We start from the raw sequence: 18,979 nt of genomic DNA, 5'->3' as shown, positions 1-18,979 counted from the left end.
ATGAATTGATTTACTTTCCCACATGGGGTCACTTGTGGGGGTTTCTGCTGTTTTGGCATATCTGCAATATATTCCCACCAAAACTGCACTCCAGAATTCAATTGGCGCTCCTTCCCTTCTGAGCCCTGCCATGTACCCAAATAAGTTTTTCAAACACCTAAAGCATATCTGTGCACTCAAAAGATATCACGCAACATACACTGCTAAAAAAAATAGAGAACACTTAAACAGAATATACCTCCACGTAAATTAAACTTTTGTGAAATCAAACTGTCCACTTAAAAAGCAACATTGACAATCAATTTCACATGCTGTTGTGCAAATGGAATAAACAATAGATGGAATGGCAATTATCAAGACACACTCAAAGGAGTGGTTCTGCAGGTGGGGACCACAGACCACATCTCAGTACCAATGCTTTCTGGCTGATGTTTTGGTCTCTTTTGAATGTTGATTGTGCTTTCACACTCGTGGTAGCATGAGACAGACTCTACTATCCACACAAGTGGCTCAGGTAGTGCAGCTCATCCAGGATGGCACATCAATGCGAGCTGTGGCAAGAAGGTTTGCTGTCTGTCCGCGTAGTGTCCAGAGGCTGGAGGCGCTATCAGGAGACAGGCCAGTACACCAGGAGAGGTGGAGGGGGCTGTAGGTTAACAACCAAGTAGCAGGACTGCTACCTCAGCCTTTGTGCAAGGAGGAACAGGAGGAGCTCTGCCAGAGCCCTGCAAAATGACCTCCAGCAGGCCACAAATGTGCATGTGTCTGCACAAACTGTTAGACCATCCTCATGGAGTTGGTTTGAGTGCCCGAAGTCCACAGATGGGGATTGTGCTCACAGCCCAACACCGTGCAGGGCATTTGCCAGAGAACACAAAGATTGGCAAATTTGACATTGGCGCCCTGTGCTCTTCACGGATGAGCAGGTTCACACTCACATGGGCTCAGTGTGGATGCCGTGGAGAACGTTCTGCCTACAACATCCTCCATCATGACCAGTTTGGCAGTAGGTCAGTAATGGTGTGGGGAGGCATTTATTTGGAGGGCCGCACAGCCCTCCATGTGCTAGCCAGAGGTACCCTGACTGCCATTAGGTGCCGGGATGAGATCCTCAGACCCATTGTGAGACCATATGCAGGTGCAGTAGACTCTGGTTCCTTCAGTCACATGAGGCCTAGCATTGTCATGCATCAGAAGTGTCAGCAGTTCCTGCATGATGAAGGCATTGATGCTAAGGACTGGCCTGCCTGTTCCCCAGAAGGGAATCCAATCCAGCACATCTGGGACATCATGTCTTGTTCCATCCACCAATGCCACATTGCAGTACAGACTGTCCAGGAGTTAACTGATGCTTTATTCCAGGTCTGGGAGGAGATCCCTCAGGATAACATCCACCGCCTCATTAGGAACATGCTCAGTCGTTGTAGGGAGGTGATACAGGCACGTGGAGGCCACACACACTACTGAGCATCATTTCCTTGTCTTGAGGCATTTCCACTGAAGTTGGATCAGCTTGCAATTTGATTATCCACTTTCATTTTGAGCATCATTCCAACTCCACACCTCCATGGGATATTAGTTGTGATTTACATTGATCATTTTTAGGTTTTACGGTTCTCAATGCATTCCACTATATAATGAATAAAGAATTATAAATGGAATATTTCATTCAGTGATAGCTAGGAAGTGGGATTTTAGTGTTCCCTTTATTTTTTTGAGCAGGTTACTTTGCTTTTCATTTTCTCCTGCTACCCTTGTAAAAGAAAAAAAAAAAAGCCGGATTACTTACAGGTAATGCTTTTAATGAGTCCACGACAGCACCCCACATGAGAGGGATCCGCCCATAGGAACAGGAAACCTACAGAATAAAAGGAGGCGGTCCCCTCTCCTCCTCCAGTTTAGTTTAGAGTATAAAAGGGAACTGCAAAAGCTTTAGTATTAACTCATATTCCGCAACATAAATGTCTTAAACTCTATACAACCATTATTTGTGAGCTTAAAAGAAAAACTGTGCATAATTAGGGAGGGTAGTAAATGGGTGCTGTCATGGACTCTTTAAAAGAGCATTACAGGTAAGTAATCCGGCTTTTTACCCTTCGCCATGACAGCACCCCCACATGAGAGATTTTCAGAGAACCATTATCTGGGTGGGATCACTGTACTAAGGACAGCTCTACCAAAGGCCAGGTCAGAAGATGTAGATAGTCTATAATGGTTGTAAAAGGTAGGTGTTGACCAAGTTGCGGCCTTACATATCAAATCGATTGGTACATCTGCTTGTTCCGCCCAAGAGGAAGCCATAGCTCGTGCTGAATGTGCTTTTATGCCCACTGGAGGTACTTCATCTCTTGATGTATAGGCCAAGTAGATATCTTCTCTGATCCACCAGGATAAGGTAGCTTTTGTGACCCCATGTCCTTTCCTGTGGCCCTGAAAGGAGACAGAGCCCTACTCTGCCTCCATGTCTGAGACCTTTCTATATAGGTCAGGATGGCTCTCCTGACATCTAAAGTGTGAAACTTATGATGTTCTGGAGTTACAGGTGTATCAAAAAAGGAAGGGAGAAATATTACCTGTGGTAGGTGGACGCCACCTTAGGGAGGTATTAGGGGTCTCGTTTTAGGACCACCCGATCTTGGAATACTAGAAAGAAAGGAGGGTCTAATGAGAGGGCCTGGATGTCGCTAACCCTTCTAGCCGAGGTTAAAGCTACCAATAGGGCTACTTTATATGTTAGGACATTTAAGGGTATGGAATCTAGTGGTTCAAAAGGGGAGATGGTTAAAGCCTCCAGTACTAGATTTAAATCCCACGGAGGTAAACTGGGAATATGGACCGGGTTACTACGTTCACAAGCCTTTATAAATCTGGAGATCCACCTATCAGATGCTATATTGCATCCATATAGGGCTCCTAATGCTGAGACTTGTACTTAGTGTTAACTGATAACCCTAATTCTCGACCTTTTTGTAAGAATTCTAGAATAGGTACCACTGAAACTTGTCTAGTGAAAGGTTTTGTATAAAAATTTAAGAATTTTTTCCATACCCTACCATATATTAGGGTGGTAGATTTTTTTTCTACTTAGAGTGTTTACTAGATGTTTTGAAAACCCTCTTGAACTTAATAGCTGCCTCTCAAATTCCACGCCGTCAAGTGAAGACCTTTCACTTGCTGGTGGAAAAAGGGGCTTTGGGACAGCAGCTTCTGATGGAAGAATCCACGGGTCACATTAAGACATGGCCTGAAGACAAGAGAACCACGGTCTCCTTGGCCAAAAGGGTGCGATCAGGATCACCCTTGCTTGTTCCCTCTTGATTTTCCTGATCACCAGTGGAATCCGAGACATCGGAGGAAAGGCATACGCTTGTTCGAACTTCCAGGGATGCTGAAGTGAGTCCAACATGTCTGGATGATCCATCAAGTTCAGGGAAGCGAACCTTTTGACTTGTCTGTTCTCTCTGGTGGCAAACAGATGTATTTGTGGTGTACCCCATGAATCTGTTATCTTGAACATGTCGGTTGAGAGACCATTCCCCTTGACGCAGCCTGTTCCGGCTGAGGTAGTCTGCTTTTATGTGTTCTACGCCTCTGATGTGAAGTGCTGTTAGGGATGCGAGATGAGTTTCTGCTAACTGGAAGATATCTGCTGCTATGGTCATCAGGATTCCCGACCGTGTACCACCTTGACGGTTCACATATGCCACTGTGGTGGAATTGTCCGAGAAAACCCTTACATGTGCTCCTCGGATCTGTGGGAGAAAATTATTTAAGGCATAATGTTCTGCTCTTAATTCTTTGCAATTTGAAGAGTATGTTGACTGTCTGATCCCAGATATCCTGGGCTAGCCTATCATCCATATGGGCACCCCAACCTGAGGGGCTGGCGTCGGTGGTGATTATCTTGGAAGGGTCTATTACCCAAGGTACTCCTTTTGAAAGGTGCTCTATATCTAACCACCATGTTAGGGATTCTATAATGTTCCTGGAAAGAGTTAGTTTACTTTCCAGATGTCCCTGTGATTTCTCCTGAACATACAAGACTTCATACTGTAATGGTCGGGTATGAAATTGGGCCCACGGCATGGCTGGAATGCATGAAGATAATGACCCCAGTAAAGACATAGCTTTTCTTAGTGTCATGTGTGGGTTTTCCACTGCCCGTGATACCTTTGACTGTATAATCAACTTTTTTGACTGTGGGAGGAAGCACTTCTGACTTAGAGTCTAGCTGGATTCCCAGAAATGTTTGAATGGTTTCTGGATTCAGCCTGGATTTTTTGAAGTTGACAATTCAACCTAGCTCCTGTAGGGATGAGATCGTATTAGATAATCGATTTTTACATTGAGATATAGAATTTCCTACTACTGTATTTTCCGGCGTATAAGACGACTGGGCGTATAAGACGACCCCCCAACTTTACCAGTTAAAATATAAAATCTTCTTAAAAGTCGGGGGTCTTCTTATACACCCTATGTCGTCTTATAGGGCCGGTGAATATGTGCCTTTTTTGGGGGGGGAGTGGTCCTGATGACGACGAGGGGGCGTCTCACAGCAAAGTGAGTATCCCCATTACCTCATCATAGCGCTGCAGCGTGGGGTCTCTGTGCTGGGAGCGGCGGCTGCTGTGCTGTGGGGCGGCGGCTCCTCTTCTGCAGTGTGGGGCCTCTGGTGCTGTGGGGCGGCGGCGTATCTTCATGCAGTCGGGGCTCCTCCGGCATCTCCCCTAAAGCCCGGAGTCCCCGCTGGCAGCTCCATCGGTACAATACGGTGGCCTCCAGGAAAATGGCCGCTGCTCAGATTCAGATCTCGTCCCGAGATCTCGGGAGATGAGATCTGAATCTGAGCAGCGGCCATTTTCCCGGAGGCAGCTCAATAGGTGCGATGCGGTGGCCTCCGGGAAAATGGCTGCTGGGGGCGGCGCATGCTCAGATTCAGATCTCGTCCCGAGATCTCGGGACACGAGATCTGAATCTGAGCAGCGGCCATTTTCCCGGAGGCCACCGAATTGTACCAATGGAGCTGCCAGCGGGGACTCCGGGCTTTAGGGAGATGCCGGAGGAGCCCCGACTGCATGAAGATACGCCGCCGCCGCCCCACAGCACCAGAGGCCCCACACTGCAGAAGAGGAGCCGCCGCCCCACAGCACAGCAGCCGCCGCTCCCAGCACAGAGACCCCACGCTGAAGCGCTATGATGAGGTAATGGGGGATACTCACTTTCCTGTGAGACGCCCCCTCGTCGTCATCAGGACCACTCCCCCCCACCATATACACCCGGCGTACAAGGCGATACCCGGCGTATAAGACGACCCCCGACTTTTAAGAAGATTTTCAGGGGTTAAAAAGTCGTCTCATACGCCGGAAAATACGGTACTAGAAAATCATCTAGGTAGGGTATTATTAGAGTATCTTGTTGCCGTAGGTGAGCCATCACTTCTAGTATTACTTTTGTGAAGATGCGGGGAGCCATTGAAAGCCCAAAGGGCATTGCCACGTATTGGACGTGACTAGCCTGTCCTGCCAGGATGACCACTACCCTTAGGTACTGCTGGTGTTCGGTATGTATGGGAAGATGATAGGAGGCATCTTTTAGGTCTATCCCCGCCATCACACATCTAGGGAACAAAAGTTTGAAGGTAGAACCAATGGATTCCATTTTAAAAGTATGGTTATGCAAAAAAGAATTTAACTTTGAGATTTATGGTAGTTCTGAATGAACCATCCAGTTTATTGATCAAAAATAAAGGAGAATAGAACCCGGTTCCTTCTTGATCCTGAGGAACTTCTATCAAGATGGTAAGGATAGGACCTCTGATTCCAGAGCCTTTTGGTGTTCCCTTCCTTTTGGTGTTCCCTTCCTTTTGGTGTTCCCTTCCTTTTGGTGTTCCCTTCCTTTTGGTGTTCCCTTCCTTTTGGTGTTCCCTTCCTTTTGGTGTTCCCTTCCTTTTGGTGTTCCCTTCCTTTTGGTGATCCCTTCCTTTTGGTGATGTTACTACAAAAGAATCCCAAGGGATTCGATCAAATTCCAATTTTAACCCGAATTGTATAATGTCCAGAATCCATTGGCTAGATGTTATTTGCTTCCAACTATGAAAGAAATATTTTAGTCTGCCGCCCACTTCATGGTTAGCGGTACTTGTTTCGTCTTTGACTATAGGATCCGCTAAACAATGCACCTTTTTGCTTTGGATCCTTTGTCTCCCATCGCTCCTTTTGAGTTTCAAACGGTTTGTTTCTGGTAAAGGGGCGTCTTTTTTGTTAAAGGCTCTCCTGTAAGACGGAAGAGATTGGTTAGGGAAACCTTTCTTTCTCTCCCCGGCTTTATTTAGGAGATCATCCAATGTTTTCCCAAAAAGGAACTCACCCTGGCAAGGGATCGCACAAAGTTTTGCTTTTGCTTGTGCGTCCCCCTTCCAGTTTTTCAACCAGAGTGCTTGTCGGGCTGTATTCAGTAGTCCGGCTGATCTGGCTGCTACGCGTAGCGAATCTACTGAAGCATCGGCAAGGAATGCTATTGCTGCTTTTATTCGAGAGACTCAATTCTGCTGAAAATCCCTCTAATTTCTACCTCTAATATGTTCCTCCAGCTGTTCCATCCAGACTGGCAGCGACCTGGAGGTGCATGTGCTAGATATAGGTGGCCTGAATGCCCCCATGTTGGCTTCCCAGGATCTTTTTAGTAAGGTCTCTGCTTTACGGTCTAAAGGGTGTCAGGACCCCTGAATCCTCTACTGGTAAGACCGATTGCTTAGAGGTGGCAGTGACTGCAGCATCAACTTTAGGCACTTTTGACCAGGAATTCAGTTCCTCGTCACTGAAGGGATAGCGGCGTCTCTTAGAGGATGATGGCATGAACCCCTGTGTATTATGCTTATCCCATTCTTTATTGATTAAGTCTTTAATCATGGGTATTACGGGAAAAGATCTTTGTTTTTTCTGTCCCAACCCCGCAAACATGATGTCCTGTGCCGATTTTTTTTTTTTTTTTTCCCTTTTTCGTCTGGGCACCCCATTGTGCTTCTGACGGATTTTACTAGGTTATCTATACTGCTGTTAGGTAGACAAAGACCCCCTTCGTTCTCGGACGAACTTGATTGCGAACCAGAATTGTCTGAGGATCTATGGACATCCTCAGAAACTGAGTCCACTGGAGACAGGGACTTGCTTGGTAGGTGGGTACTGGAGCTACTTGTGTGCGCCAAACCCTGCATCTCTTCCCGAATTATGGCTCTGACTTCAGCTGTCATTACATTTTCCTGATGTAAGGTTAGTGATTCACTGTGGGCATAAGCTCTTAGCGTAAGAGTCCGGAAGAGGCTGTGTACATAGGGCGCATTCTTTATGCTTGGACTTGTGTCCGTTTCTTAGTCTAAAAGGAGAGGGACACAGGAGGAACATATATCAGCATATAGGAAGAGGAATTTTAAAAAAAAAAACTCACCCAGTGAAGCTGAATGTACCGGTTCTGGAGGCGGAGTCTTTGGTAAAGGGTCCTTGACATTGTCTGGCGGTGGATCGCTTCTCTGGGGGGCGATCACCACTCTTGGTGCTGCTCCTAGCACTTCTCTCCTTGCTGGGAGGGCGCTGTTCCACTGCAGACAGGTGCGCATCGTCGGCCGGTGAAGCCATACTCTCACACACCGGCCGACGGCAGCGCCGCTTTTTGAATCTGGCGCCGAATCTCCTGCCTCCCCGGACCCAACCCGGAAGTGCTCCCTACTTCCGGGTTAGACGCGCCGCTCTCGCCATGCGGCAGCCGGAGGATTGAAAGCTGGCTGCTGCAGCGCGCGCATCCTCATGGAGCCAGGCAGACCACCCCTGGACCCGGACAATGGATCGCCGACCAGACGAGGGGGGGAGGCTGCAAGCAGGGGCTTCCCCGCCGCTGCTTCTGGCGCCGCAGCCCCTGCTGGTCTCGTAGAACCCACACAAGCGGATGCATCTGGCCCAGGAATCCTCTTCTGCAAGTAACTTCGGATTCCTATAGGAACAGGAAACCTAAACTGAGGAGAGGGGACCGCCTCCTTTTATTCTGTAGGTTTCCTGTTCCTATGGGCGGATCCCTCTCGTGGGGTGCTGTCGTGGCAAAGGGTAAAAAAAAAATCTAGGGCTAAAGCAACATTTTTGCAGGAAAATTTATTTTCATTTTCAAAGCTCAAAGTTATAAAATGCTGTGCATCTGAGGGTTAAATATGCTCACCACACCTCTAGATAAGTTCCTTGAGGGGTGTAGTTTCCCAAAATGGGGTCACTTGTTGAGGTTCTCTTGTTTAAGCACACTATAGGCTCTACAAACATGACATGGTGTTCGCTATCTATTCCAGCTAATTTTGTGCTCCAAAAGTGAAATTGCGTTCCTTCCCTTACAAGCCCTGCCATACGCCCAAAACAGTTTACCACTACATATGGGGTATTGGCCTACACGGGAGAACCTGTACAACAAACTGTATTGTCTATTTCTCCTGTTACACTTCTGTAAATGTAAAGTTTGGGGCTAAATCAATATTTTGGTGGGAAAGTTAACTTGTATTTTTTTCCCACATTGCTTAAACTCTGAAGCCCCAAAAAGGTTAAACCTCTTAGATGTGGCTTTGAGGGGTATTGTTTTTAAAATGGTATCCTTCTTGCATTTTCTGTCACATAGGGCCTTTAGAGTCACTCACAAGGGATGTGGTGCCTAAAAAAACAAACAAAAAAAACAACAAAGAAAATTGGGGATTTGTAAACTTAGTTAAAAATAAGAAATTGCTGGTCAAGGTTTAAGGGTATATGCACACGATGCGGATTTTGCTGCGGATCCGCGTTTCCGCAGCTGTGGGTCCGCAGCAGTTTCCCATGAGTTTACATTACAATGTAAACCTATGGGAAACAAAAAACGCTGTGCACATGCTGCGGAAAAAAACGCACAGAAACGCAACGGTTTACATTCCGCAGCATGGTACTACTTTCTGCAGATTCTGCAGCGGTTTTACAGCAGCTGCTATAGAAAACCGCAGTGAAATCTGCAGAAAAACCGCGGTAAATCCGTGATAAATCTGCAGCAAAAACGCAGCGTTTTTGCCTTGCAGATTTTTCAAATCCGCTGCGGAAAAATCCGCAGTGGACCATTATACGTGTGCACATAGCCTAACTCTTCTAACTTAACAAAATATTTTTAAAAAAAGATGCTTATGTGAATTAGACATGTGGTAATTGTTAGTTTGTGTGGTATACCGATCTGGTTTAAGGGCATTTTCAATAATGTAATATATGCTGCAAAGGATAAATCCTCAATGATAAAGTAGTGGACAACCTCTTTGAATATTTGGCTTAAATTGTTGTTCTTTGCTACTAGGTATGATGATTATGACTATGGTGAGGTTAATCAGCTGCTAGAAAGAAGCTTGAAGAGTTATATGAAAACTGTGACTTGCCACCCAGAGAGAGTGACACGCCAACTGTACAATGACTTTTGGAGACAATTTAAGCACTCTGAAAAGGTAAATTTTTAAACTTCGCTTTTGCAGAAGCAATGAACATCCTTTTGCATCGTAATTCTCAGATGGTGAAAATGATCAGACAATCTTGTTTTGCCGATCTGACATTTATTGTACTGGGAGACTATCAAAGGGTAAATTGATCAAATCCCCCTCGCATATAGCTGTTAACTAAAGAAAAGGACTGATTTTAAAGACTCCCTGTTGGCTCTTGGCATGACTATTTAAAAAATATTTCCCATAAAGTAACAATTCTGGACATCGTAAGACTGCATTGTGCCACTCATGATGTTCCATCATCAGAGGCGTAGCTAGGGTTTCAACTGGGGGGGGGGGGGGGCGAAACATCTGAGTGGGCCCCTAACCAGCTAACCCTGATTACAGCTATGGTTGCGCACTCTAGTTGTGAATATAGGGGAACCTCAGAATATGACCCTACTGTTATTGAAAATAAATCTATATACAAAAAAACGAACATTGACTTTACCGCCATATTTTGACCATATGCAACTTTGATGGTCACAATACTGAGTGCCCCTATAACAATAATGCTTAAGTGCCCACTTTACATTTAATAATGTCCCCTAAGTTCCCCCATGTACTGCTCCATTATACACAGTATGGTGAGCTTAAACCTTCCCTATACAGTCTTAAGGCCCCCACAGCTCCCCTATACACAGTATGATGATTCTATAACTCCCATATACACCGTATGATGTTCCCACTGCTCCCCTTTACACAGTATGATGATCCCACTGCTCCCCTATAGATAGTATGAGCCCAATGCTCCCCTATACACAGTATAATGCTGACAGAACTCCACTATAGAAAGTATAATGCCCCCCAGAGCTCCCCTATATACAGTGTAATGGGCCAACAGCTCCCATATGCACAATATGCCTTCTCAGTTCCCTATACACAGTATGATGGGCCGGCAGCTCCCGTCAAACAGTATGATGTCCCTCACAATTCCCCTGTACACAGTATGATGGACCCACAGCTTCCTTATATGCAGTATAATGGGCCCACAGCTTCCTTATAAACAGTATGACGGGCCCGCAGCTCCCGTATACATAGTATGATTGGCCTGCAGCTCCCTTATACACCGTATGATGGACCCGCAGCTCCCGTATACACAGTATGATGGACCCGCAGCTCCCGTATACACAGTATGATGGACCCGCAGCTCCCTTATACATAGTATGATTGGCCTGCTGCTCCCTTATACACTGTATGATGGGCCCGCAGCTCCCGTATACACAGTATGATTGGCTGCCAGCAGCTCCCTTATACAAAGTATGATGGGCTTGCAGCTCCCATATACACAGTATGATGTGTACACAGCTTCCTTATCAGGGTGGATTGATTTAAATCACGCCGATTTAAATCATGATTTAAATCACGATTTAAATCAAAAGATTTTTTTCTATTTAAATCGGATCGATTTAAATCATGATTTTAATCATGATTTAAATCACTGATTTAAATCAAAAGGTTTTTTTTAATATAAATCACGATTAAAATGAGAAGTGAGAGCAGTGCGCATGTGCGCCCATAGTTACACGGACGAAACTAGGGGCAACGATCTAACGCCAGGGTGAGGGGGGGACCCCAAAGTAAGTAAAAATCTTTTTTGTTTTACTATATGGCAATAGGTAGGTGTTTAAAAGCAGCATGTCTTAATTGTATAAACTATTAATAGCCTCCACATTTTGTTCATACTGCCCCTTTAATTCCACACTTCTAGCTTGGTTTCACTTTTGGTTTAGTTTCTTTTTCCATTCAGTTGACATGCCCAAACTTGTTGGATAGTCAGCATCCTACAGAAACCTCTGGAAGAGCATGGCATTGTGAATGTTACACATATACAGCCTTTATTCTACTGAGTTAAACAACTCAGCTTTATCTCATGATGGAAGAACCTTTGGATGGTAAAATATTTTCCTCAAAAAGCAGTTTATTGAAAAAAATCCGATTTAAATCAAAAAAATCCGATTTTTTTGATTTTTTTAAAAAAACATTGATTTTTATCCACCCTGTTCCTTATACACAGTATGATGGACCCGCAGCTCCCGTATACACAGTATGATGGACCCGCAGCTCCCGTATACACAGTATGATGGACCCGCAGCTCCCGTATACACAGTATGATGGACCCGCAGCTCCCGTATACACAGTATGATGGACCCGCAGCTCCCGTATACACAGTATGATGGACCCGCAGCTCCCGTATACACAGTATGATGGACCCGCAGCTCCCTTATACATAGTATGATTGGCCTGCAGCTCCCGTATACACAGTATGATGGGCCCGCATTTCCCATATACACAGTATGATGGGCACACAGCTCTCTTATACACAGTATGATGGACCCCCAGCTCCCTTTTACACAGTATGATGGATCCCCAGCTCCCGTATACACAGTATGATGGGTCCGCAGCTCCCTTATACACAGTATGATGGACTCACAGCTTCCTTATACGCAGTATAATGGGCCCACAGCTTCCTTATAAACAGTATGACGGGCCCGCAGCTCCCGTATACACAGTATGATGGACCCCCAGCTCCCGTATACACAGTATGATGGACCCGCAGCTCCCTTATACACAGTATGATGGACTCACAGCTTCCTTATACACAGTATGATGGACTCACAGCTCCCTGTCATGATTTGGATGGCCCGGTCATTTACTCATCCTCTGGCGTATTCACTATTTTGTGGCACTGCTGCAGTGCCGCTGCTCAAACTTGTGAGCGCAGCTTCTGACTGGCCAGAAGTTAGAAGCTATGTCACAAGCGCTCAATGTAAGACTATGAGGCTATGTGCACTTGTTGCGGATTTACTGCGGATTTCCTGTGTTTTTTGTGCAGATTTCACCTGCGTTTTACCACCTGCAGAATCCTATACAGGAGCAGTTGTAAAACGCTGCGGAATCCGCAAATAGAATTGACATGCTGCAGAAAATAAAACGCAGCGTTTCTGTGCGGTATTTTCCGCCCCATGTGCACTGCGGATTTGGTTTTCCATAGGTTTACATGGAACTGTAAACCAGATGGAAAACTGCTGTGAATCCGCAGCGGCTAATCCGCAACGTGTGCACATAGCCTGAGAGTGAGAAAGAGGCCAGAACGAGGTTCCCACAGACTCACATTGATTAGTGACCTCTGCGCTGCTCCATGAAACACTGGAGCCCCAGACAGGCCACAAACTGCAGGAGACGGAGCCGAGCGGAGACAAAAACAGATGAAAACGCCGGAAGGTCAGTATCAGACAGGGGGCAGGGGACGGGGATTGTCAGCACCGCTCCAGCAAAGAAATAAAAAATAATGCTGCAGTGGTGCTGTAAATGTGATGCAGCTCTTGGTTACTGTATGCGGGCTCCTTATACTAATACTCATAAAAGACCCAGGTGGTACGTATCAAAAGCCCCCGACCCTCCATCTCCAGCCTCCCCAGGCAGCAAATATTACATAATGGAGTACATATAATATCATAACAAAACATTATAATATTCAGCCCCCAGTGACCTGTCCCCCCTCCCCCACTTCAGCCCCAATACCCCCATCATCTCACATCCACCCCCTCAGTGCCCTGTCTCACCTCAGCCACCTTCTGCCCTCACAACACCCAAATGGTCTTACATTCACCCCCCAGTACCCTGTCCCCCTTCACTCACTTTCCGCCCCCACAATACCCCAACGGTCTCACAGTGACATACCTGAATTTAATAAGTTCCATCCCCACTTACTGATAAAGTTTGCACTGCAGGCAGGACCAGGAAGTGTGAGTGAAATGCAAGCTGTGGGCACTAGGACCCAGCGTGCCTGAGCCAATCCCAGCGTGCACAGAGTGAAGAAAACTGCAGCCACGAAAAGCTTCATGATCAGGTCAGAGGGGCAGCACCATTCAATGCAGGGGGGAGACTCTGCAGCCGGCCACTGTGCTAGTAGCCAGCCTGCAGCTTGTCAGACATTATACTGCTCTGCTCCTATGCTGTGTTCTGCCTCGGTACAGAAGAGGCCCTGCCCTGGCTCCCGGTGGGCCCCTTCATGTGACAGGGCCCCCTCTGCCCCCCCAGTAGCTACGCTACTGTCCTTCATAAATGTGTTACTAAATTGACAGCTTGGTGTTTATGTCCATATACCTTGGCAGTACACTGTTCTTTCCTTATGGTGTAGGCTCACACCATCTGACAAGGGAAATAACATTCTATTACTAATTGGGCTACATTCGCACGTCTGCTTAGTCTGTGGTTTTTCTTGTTGTTGTTTTTTGACAACTGAAGTTCTGTCCCAAATGCATGTGTTGCATAACTGATGCAAACCGAAGCGGTGGGATCCCATCAATTTGGTTTTGATTCCTGTAATTGTTTCTAGAACAAAACACTTTCCTTGCTGCAGGTTCTTGTTTGTGCCTGGACAGTTGGGTTTGTTGCCTTGCCATGCAAAAATAAGTAATGGAATTAAACAAATGTATATCTTAAAGCTCCCAACCACAGATTAAACATAATAGATGAATTGGATCCTACAAATTGATTTGCGCCAAACTTAAGTCTCCTTATTTGGTATCCTTTGCTTGCCACCTCCTGATTTAGCCTTTCCACTTCAGTAGCCATCTTGTAAGTGAGCGTAAAGGGACTCTTTCTGAGCAAAGGCAAGATCATTTTGAGGAATATAATTTGAATTGTCCCCATAGCCTTCTTTTGAGTGCCTGTATTTGAGATGTTGTCTTTTTTTTGTTTTTGTTTTAGGTCCACTTGAACTTGCTATTGCTTGAAGCCAGATTACAAGCTGCTTTGCTTTATGGCCTTAGAGCAATAACCCGCTACATGACGTGACCGTGGAAAAGATAAAGTGCCAAAGCCCTGATCACTCCTGTCATTGCTGCATTTCTAATGCTTATTTTGCACAATTGAGGACAATGTTCAATTATGTTCAAATGTTAAGAGAGCTCTTAGCCTGGTGTTATAATGTATAAGGAGCACTCCTTGTAGCCTTTTGGTGTGTTCTCCTTAAAGCTTGAACACTATGCTGCGGAGTATAGTACTGTGCACTGCTACACATTGCGTAGGTACAATGTGATTGTATATAAGTTTGTGAAGCTTAACTATTAACTACTAATGTTGTACACTGAGTAATATACCTATGCAGTATGATCCATATTTTTTTGTTTTGTTTAAATCTATCAAATTTGAATGGACTCTAGAGCTTTACTAAGCTTTCATATGGCAATACTTCACATTCTATTTTTCTCTCCAAATGAGTCACTTGGGATGTTAGAACACATTTTCTAACACTACCTGTGGTCCTTTCAGGCTTTTCTTTACAGACAGCCCTTGAAAGGTGTGCACATTTTATAAGGGCTTTTGTTAGCTCAGAAGTTCAGTAACAGAATTGCATTTCTCATTTAAGTACATGTCCTGTGATAACCGAATATAATACACAATTAGATCACAAAACAAATCTTAAATTGCAATGATACAAATATGCTGATGTCTAGTTATTGCTGTTGCATGCTAAAAACTCAACCTCCAGGTGTTGATTCCCTCTTGGAACATCTACCTTTAAATTGTCCAGTGGCAGTCAGAAGAAGCTGTTTTAGTGCAGATTCTTCTGAGCAAGCCTGCACCATAGTAGAATGATTTAATTATATCTAATTTTGACTGGCACGGAACACATTAAGCCAAAATAAGTATGTCAAGGTATGGACCATAATTCATTGGTCACGGGTCTCCCTACTGCATTTCATAGCATCATGAGCATATCTGAGGTTGTCAAGTTCAGATCTGGAGACCTTTTGGCCAGTATGTATATTGTGGCTCGTACTTAAACATCTGAATGAGTATATCAAACAGCAGGGGCGACAGAATAAGTATGTGACAAATACACTTCAGCATTTTTATCTTTCCAGTTGAAAACTGTTTTGCAAGATCCAACAGAATATGTAATATTTGTAGGACAGGCTCTAAGATATCACTGTTTTGCACAGAAGTAGATTAGACGTTATTTAGAAACTGAATGCAGTGTTCTACTTCTAATGTTATATTTCTACCTCCTGTTTCAAATACACTTTTGCTTGGTGATGCTTCAATGTTTTATACTGTGAATGCGTTTCTCAGGTTGACTCTTCTTGAAATTCAAAGAGGATATTTGTTGTACTTTGTGTTTTTACTGTTTTTGGCTTTTTTCTGAAATATGTTTTGTTTAATGTGTGAAATAAAAAATAAAGATTTTCATTTATATACCATCTACTTGTCTTAGCCTTTCTGTATAAAGAACTATTTTACAAATTACCACAGAGATAATAAAAAATATGAAGCCCAAAATTGAATATATGGTCGGTAAACGGTATATCTAGATAATCTGACCACAAAGCTGTTAATTTAGCATATGTATGATGTTAATTTAGCATATGTATGATGTATTTCTGATCAGTTGCATGAAATTGCACATATATAAATTCTTTGCATTCATAATTACAAATAAAAAATAAATATTTTGTTGATGCTTGCACATTGACAATAGCATAGAATGTTAAGAACTCAATGGGGGTAGGATGAGATTTCATGCACATTGCAAAACTTTTCATTTGAATTGTACATTGCACTTTCCCCAGGACATCCCTCATAACAGCACGTCAGGAGGTAGCTCTACTCATCCTAGGGACAGGAAACACTATAGGATAAAAGCCCCCCTCCACCTCACCCTTGTTGTTCCTTTCTGTAGCAGGACAGCACATGAAAGAAAAGCTTACCTGGGAGGTCAAGGGGATCGGAGGGGCCTTAATCTCTTCCAATCCCACCTGTCAAGAGGCTCCAGGCTGATGCCTCACTTGGCAGGGGGTCCCTCAGCCAGTCAGTGGAACAGGATGGAGGTCCTGACTTCTGCCGTTTCCTCTGTGGAGGGCTCTCGGCACCATGCTGCAGCAGCCAGCCAGGACTTCTGGGTCACACATATGGGTGTGCATTCCAGTGGTAAACTGCACTTCCAGCAGGGACGTCCTTTGATGTGTGCGCGTTCCAGTGTGAAACGCATTTCTGATTTTGAGGGGTACCGCCGACAGGACTGACGCAGCATATTTCAGCATGGGATGCTGGAAAAAGCTATGGGGAAGTATAAAACACATGGATAAGGCAAGGCCCTATAGAAGAGTGCTGTCACACTGGGTTTGGGTGCACTATCTGAACCATGGATTCTAATCCTTCACGCTCCAGCCAGTGTAAGTACCGCCCCATAGCGACCATGTTTGTGTTTTTTTTTCTATCTACCTGGAAGGAATCCCATAGTTAACAGCACACAATTCTCCTATTTTTTAAATAGGACAGAGGGACTCCCTTAAGATTAGAATCTACTTCCTGCAAAAAGCCTAAGAAATGGATAAAATTCCTCAGAAAATGTTGATCCCTTCATACATAACTTGAATAAACCAATAGTGAAAATGAAGGAGCAATAGATCATAAATATTAATAGAACGTTTTATTTGAATTAAATATAGAAGATACTGTAAAAAAATAGCAATACACATAAGTACAGTGGGACATGAAAACCGAAAACTAAAAAAGCAGACAAAGACCCTAATGAATAACTGGGCATATCAGGAAATTGTATCAATCAAATAAATAGGATATATATCTGATGATCAGTGAAATTTTCTTTATGCAATTCTGTCAAATACTTAGGCACAGCCATGAAATAAAATAATAATACATTTATTTATATAGCGCCAACATATTCCACAGCGCTTTACAAATTATAGAGGGGATTTGGACAGACAATAGACACTTCAGCGTAACAAAAACACAGTTCAAAATAGATACCAAGAGGAGTGAGGGCCCTGCTCACAAGCTTACAATCTATAGGAAAAAGACATGAGGTGGATGGTAACAATTGCTTTCGTTGTTCGGACCAGCCATAGTGTAAGGATCGGATGTTCATGTAAAGCTGCATGAACCAGTTAACGGCCTAAGTATGTAACAGTACATACAGAGGTTTATTAAATGCATGAAGTGTATGAGAATATGATGTGAGGAACCTGATTATGGGTTTTTTTATTTAAATGGGCCACACGGGGATCGTTAGGTTAATCATTGAGGCGGTAGGCCAGCGTTTTTAGGGCATGCTTTAAACTGTGGGGATTAATCATAATCTGGGTAGTGCTTTCCAAAGAAATGGTGAAGCACGTGAAAAATCTTGGAGACAGGAGTGGGAGGTTCTGATTATTGACGATGCTAACCTCAGGTCATTAGCAGAACGGAGAGCATGGGTAGGGTGGTAGACTGAGACCAGGGAGATGTAGGGTGGTGCTGAGCCATGGAGTGCTTTGTGGATGAGGGTAATAGTTTTGTACTGGATTCTGGAGTGGATGGGTAACCATGTAATGACTGGCACAAGGTAGAGGCATCGGTGTATCGGTTGGTGAGGAATATAATCCTGGCAGCAGCATTCAGGACAGATTGGAGCGGGGAGAGTTTGGTAAGATGGAGGCCGATTAAGAGAGTTACAATAGTCAAGACGAGAATGAATGAGTGAAACAGTAAGAGTTTTTTTGCAGAGTCGAAAGTAAGAAAAGGGCGAATTCTAGAAATGTTTTTGAGATGCAGATAAGAATAAGCCAATGATCAGATGTGAGGGGTGAAGGAAAGCTCGATATCAATCATGACCCCAAGGCAGTTGGCATGTTGCTTGGGAGCAATAGTGGAACCACAAACGGAGATGCAATATCAGGCAAAGGTAGGTTAGTAGAGGGAGAAAACAAGAGGAGTTCAGTTTTAGACTGGTTCAGTTTAAGATAGAGGGAGGACATGATGTTAGAGACAGCGGTAAGACAATCACTGGTGTTTTCTAAAAAGGCAGGTGTGATATCAGAAGTGTATAATTGGGTGTCATCAGCATAGAGATGGTACTGGAACTCAAATCTACTGATTTTGTCCAATAGCTGCAGTATACAAAGAGGGGGCCTAGTACTGATCCTTGAGGAACCTCAACAGTAAGGGCAAGGTGAGAGGAGGAACCAACAAAGGATAGTGAAAGCGCAATCAGAGAGATAGGAAGAGAACCAGGAGAGAATGGTGTCCTTGAGGCCGATAGAACGGAGCATAGTGAGGAGGAGCTGATGATCCACAGTATCGAATTCTGCGGAGAGAGCCAAGAGAATTAGCATGGAGTAGTGACCATTAGATTTAGCTGTTAGTAGGTCATTAGAGACTTTAGTGAGGACAGTTTCAGTAGAGTGTAAAGAGCGGAAACCAGATTGAAGAGGGTCGAGAAGAGCTATCTGAGAAATAGTGGGTAAGACGGGAGTGGACCAGGCATTCGAGGAGTTTAGAGATGAAGGGAAGATTAGAGGCAGGTCTAAAATTAGCGGCACAGTTTTTTGATCGAGGGATGGCTTTTTAAGTAATGGATGTATGATGGCATGCTTAAATGAGGAGGGAAAAATACCAGAAGAGAGGTTGAATATTTTTGTTAGGTGAGAGTTGACAGCTGGGGCAAGGGACTGG

General features: G+C 44.5%; 1 protein-coding gene across 4 annotated transcripts in view; it reads left to right on the top strand.

Annotated features, from left to right (window-relative positions):
- The window catches only part of SESN2 (sestrin 2), an 85,167-nt gene extending 69,441 nt beyond the window's left edge, over positions 1-15,726 (top strand). For 2 of the 4 annotated variants that reach the window (XM_077295662.1, XM_077295663.1), the window contains exons 9-10: positions 9,337-9,481; positions 14,231-15,726. In XM_077295662.1, the coding sequence (XP_077151777.1) occupies positions 9,337-9,481; positions 14,231-14,317 (232 nt within the window). In that variant the 3' untranslated portion in view covers positions 14,318-15,726. Of the gene's footprint in view, positions 1-9,336; positions 9,482-13,248; positions 13,368-14,230 lie in introns of all 4 variants that reach the window. The other 2 variants (XR_013223842.1, XR_013223841.1) reach the window with 2 other exon arrangements.
- Positions 15,727-18,979: the final 3,253 nt, after the last annotated feature.

This window comes from Ranitomeya variabilis, chromosome 3 (genome assembly GCF_051348905.1).
Source record: "Ranitomeya variabilis isolate aRanVar5 chromosome 3, aRanVar5.hap1, whole genome shotgun sequence".
Classification (NCBI taxonomy): domain Eukaryota; kingdom Metazoa; phylum Chordata; class Amphibia; order Anura; family Dendrobatidae; genus Ranitomeya; species Ranitomeya variabilis.
Note: the sequence above shows the minus strand (reverse complement) of the source record. Positions and strands in the feature narration are given on the sequence as shown.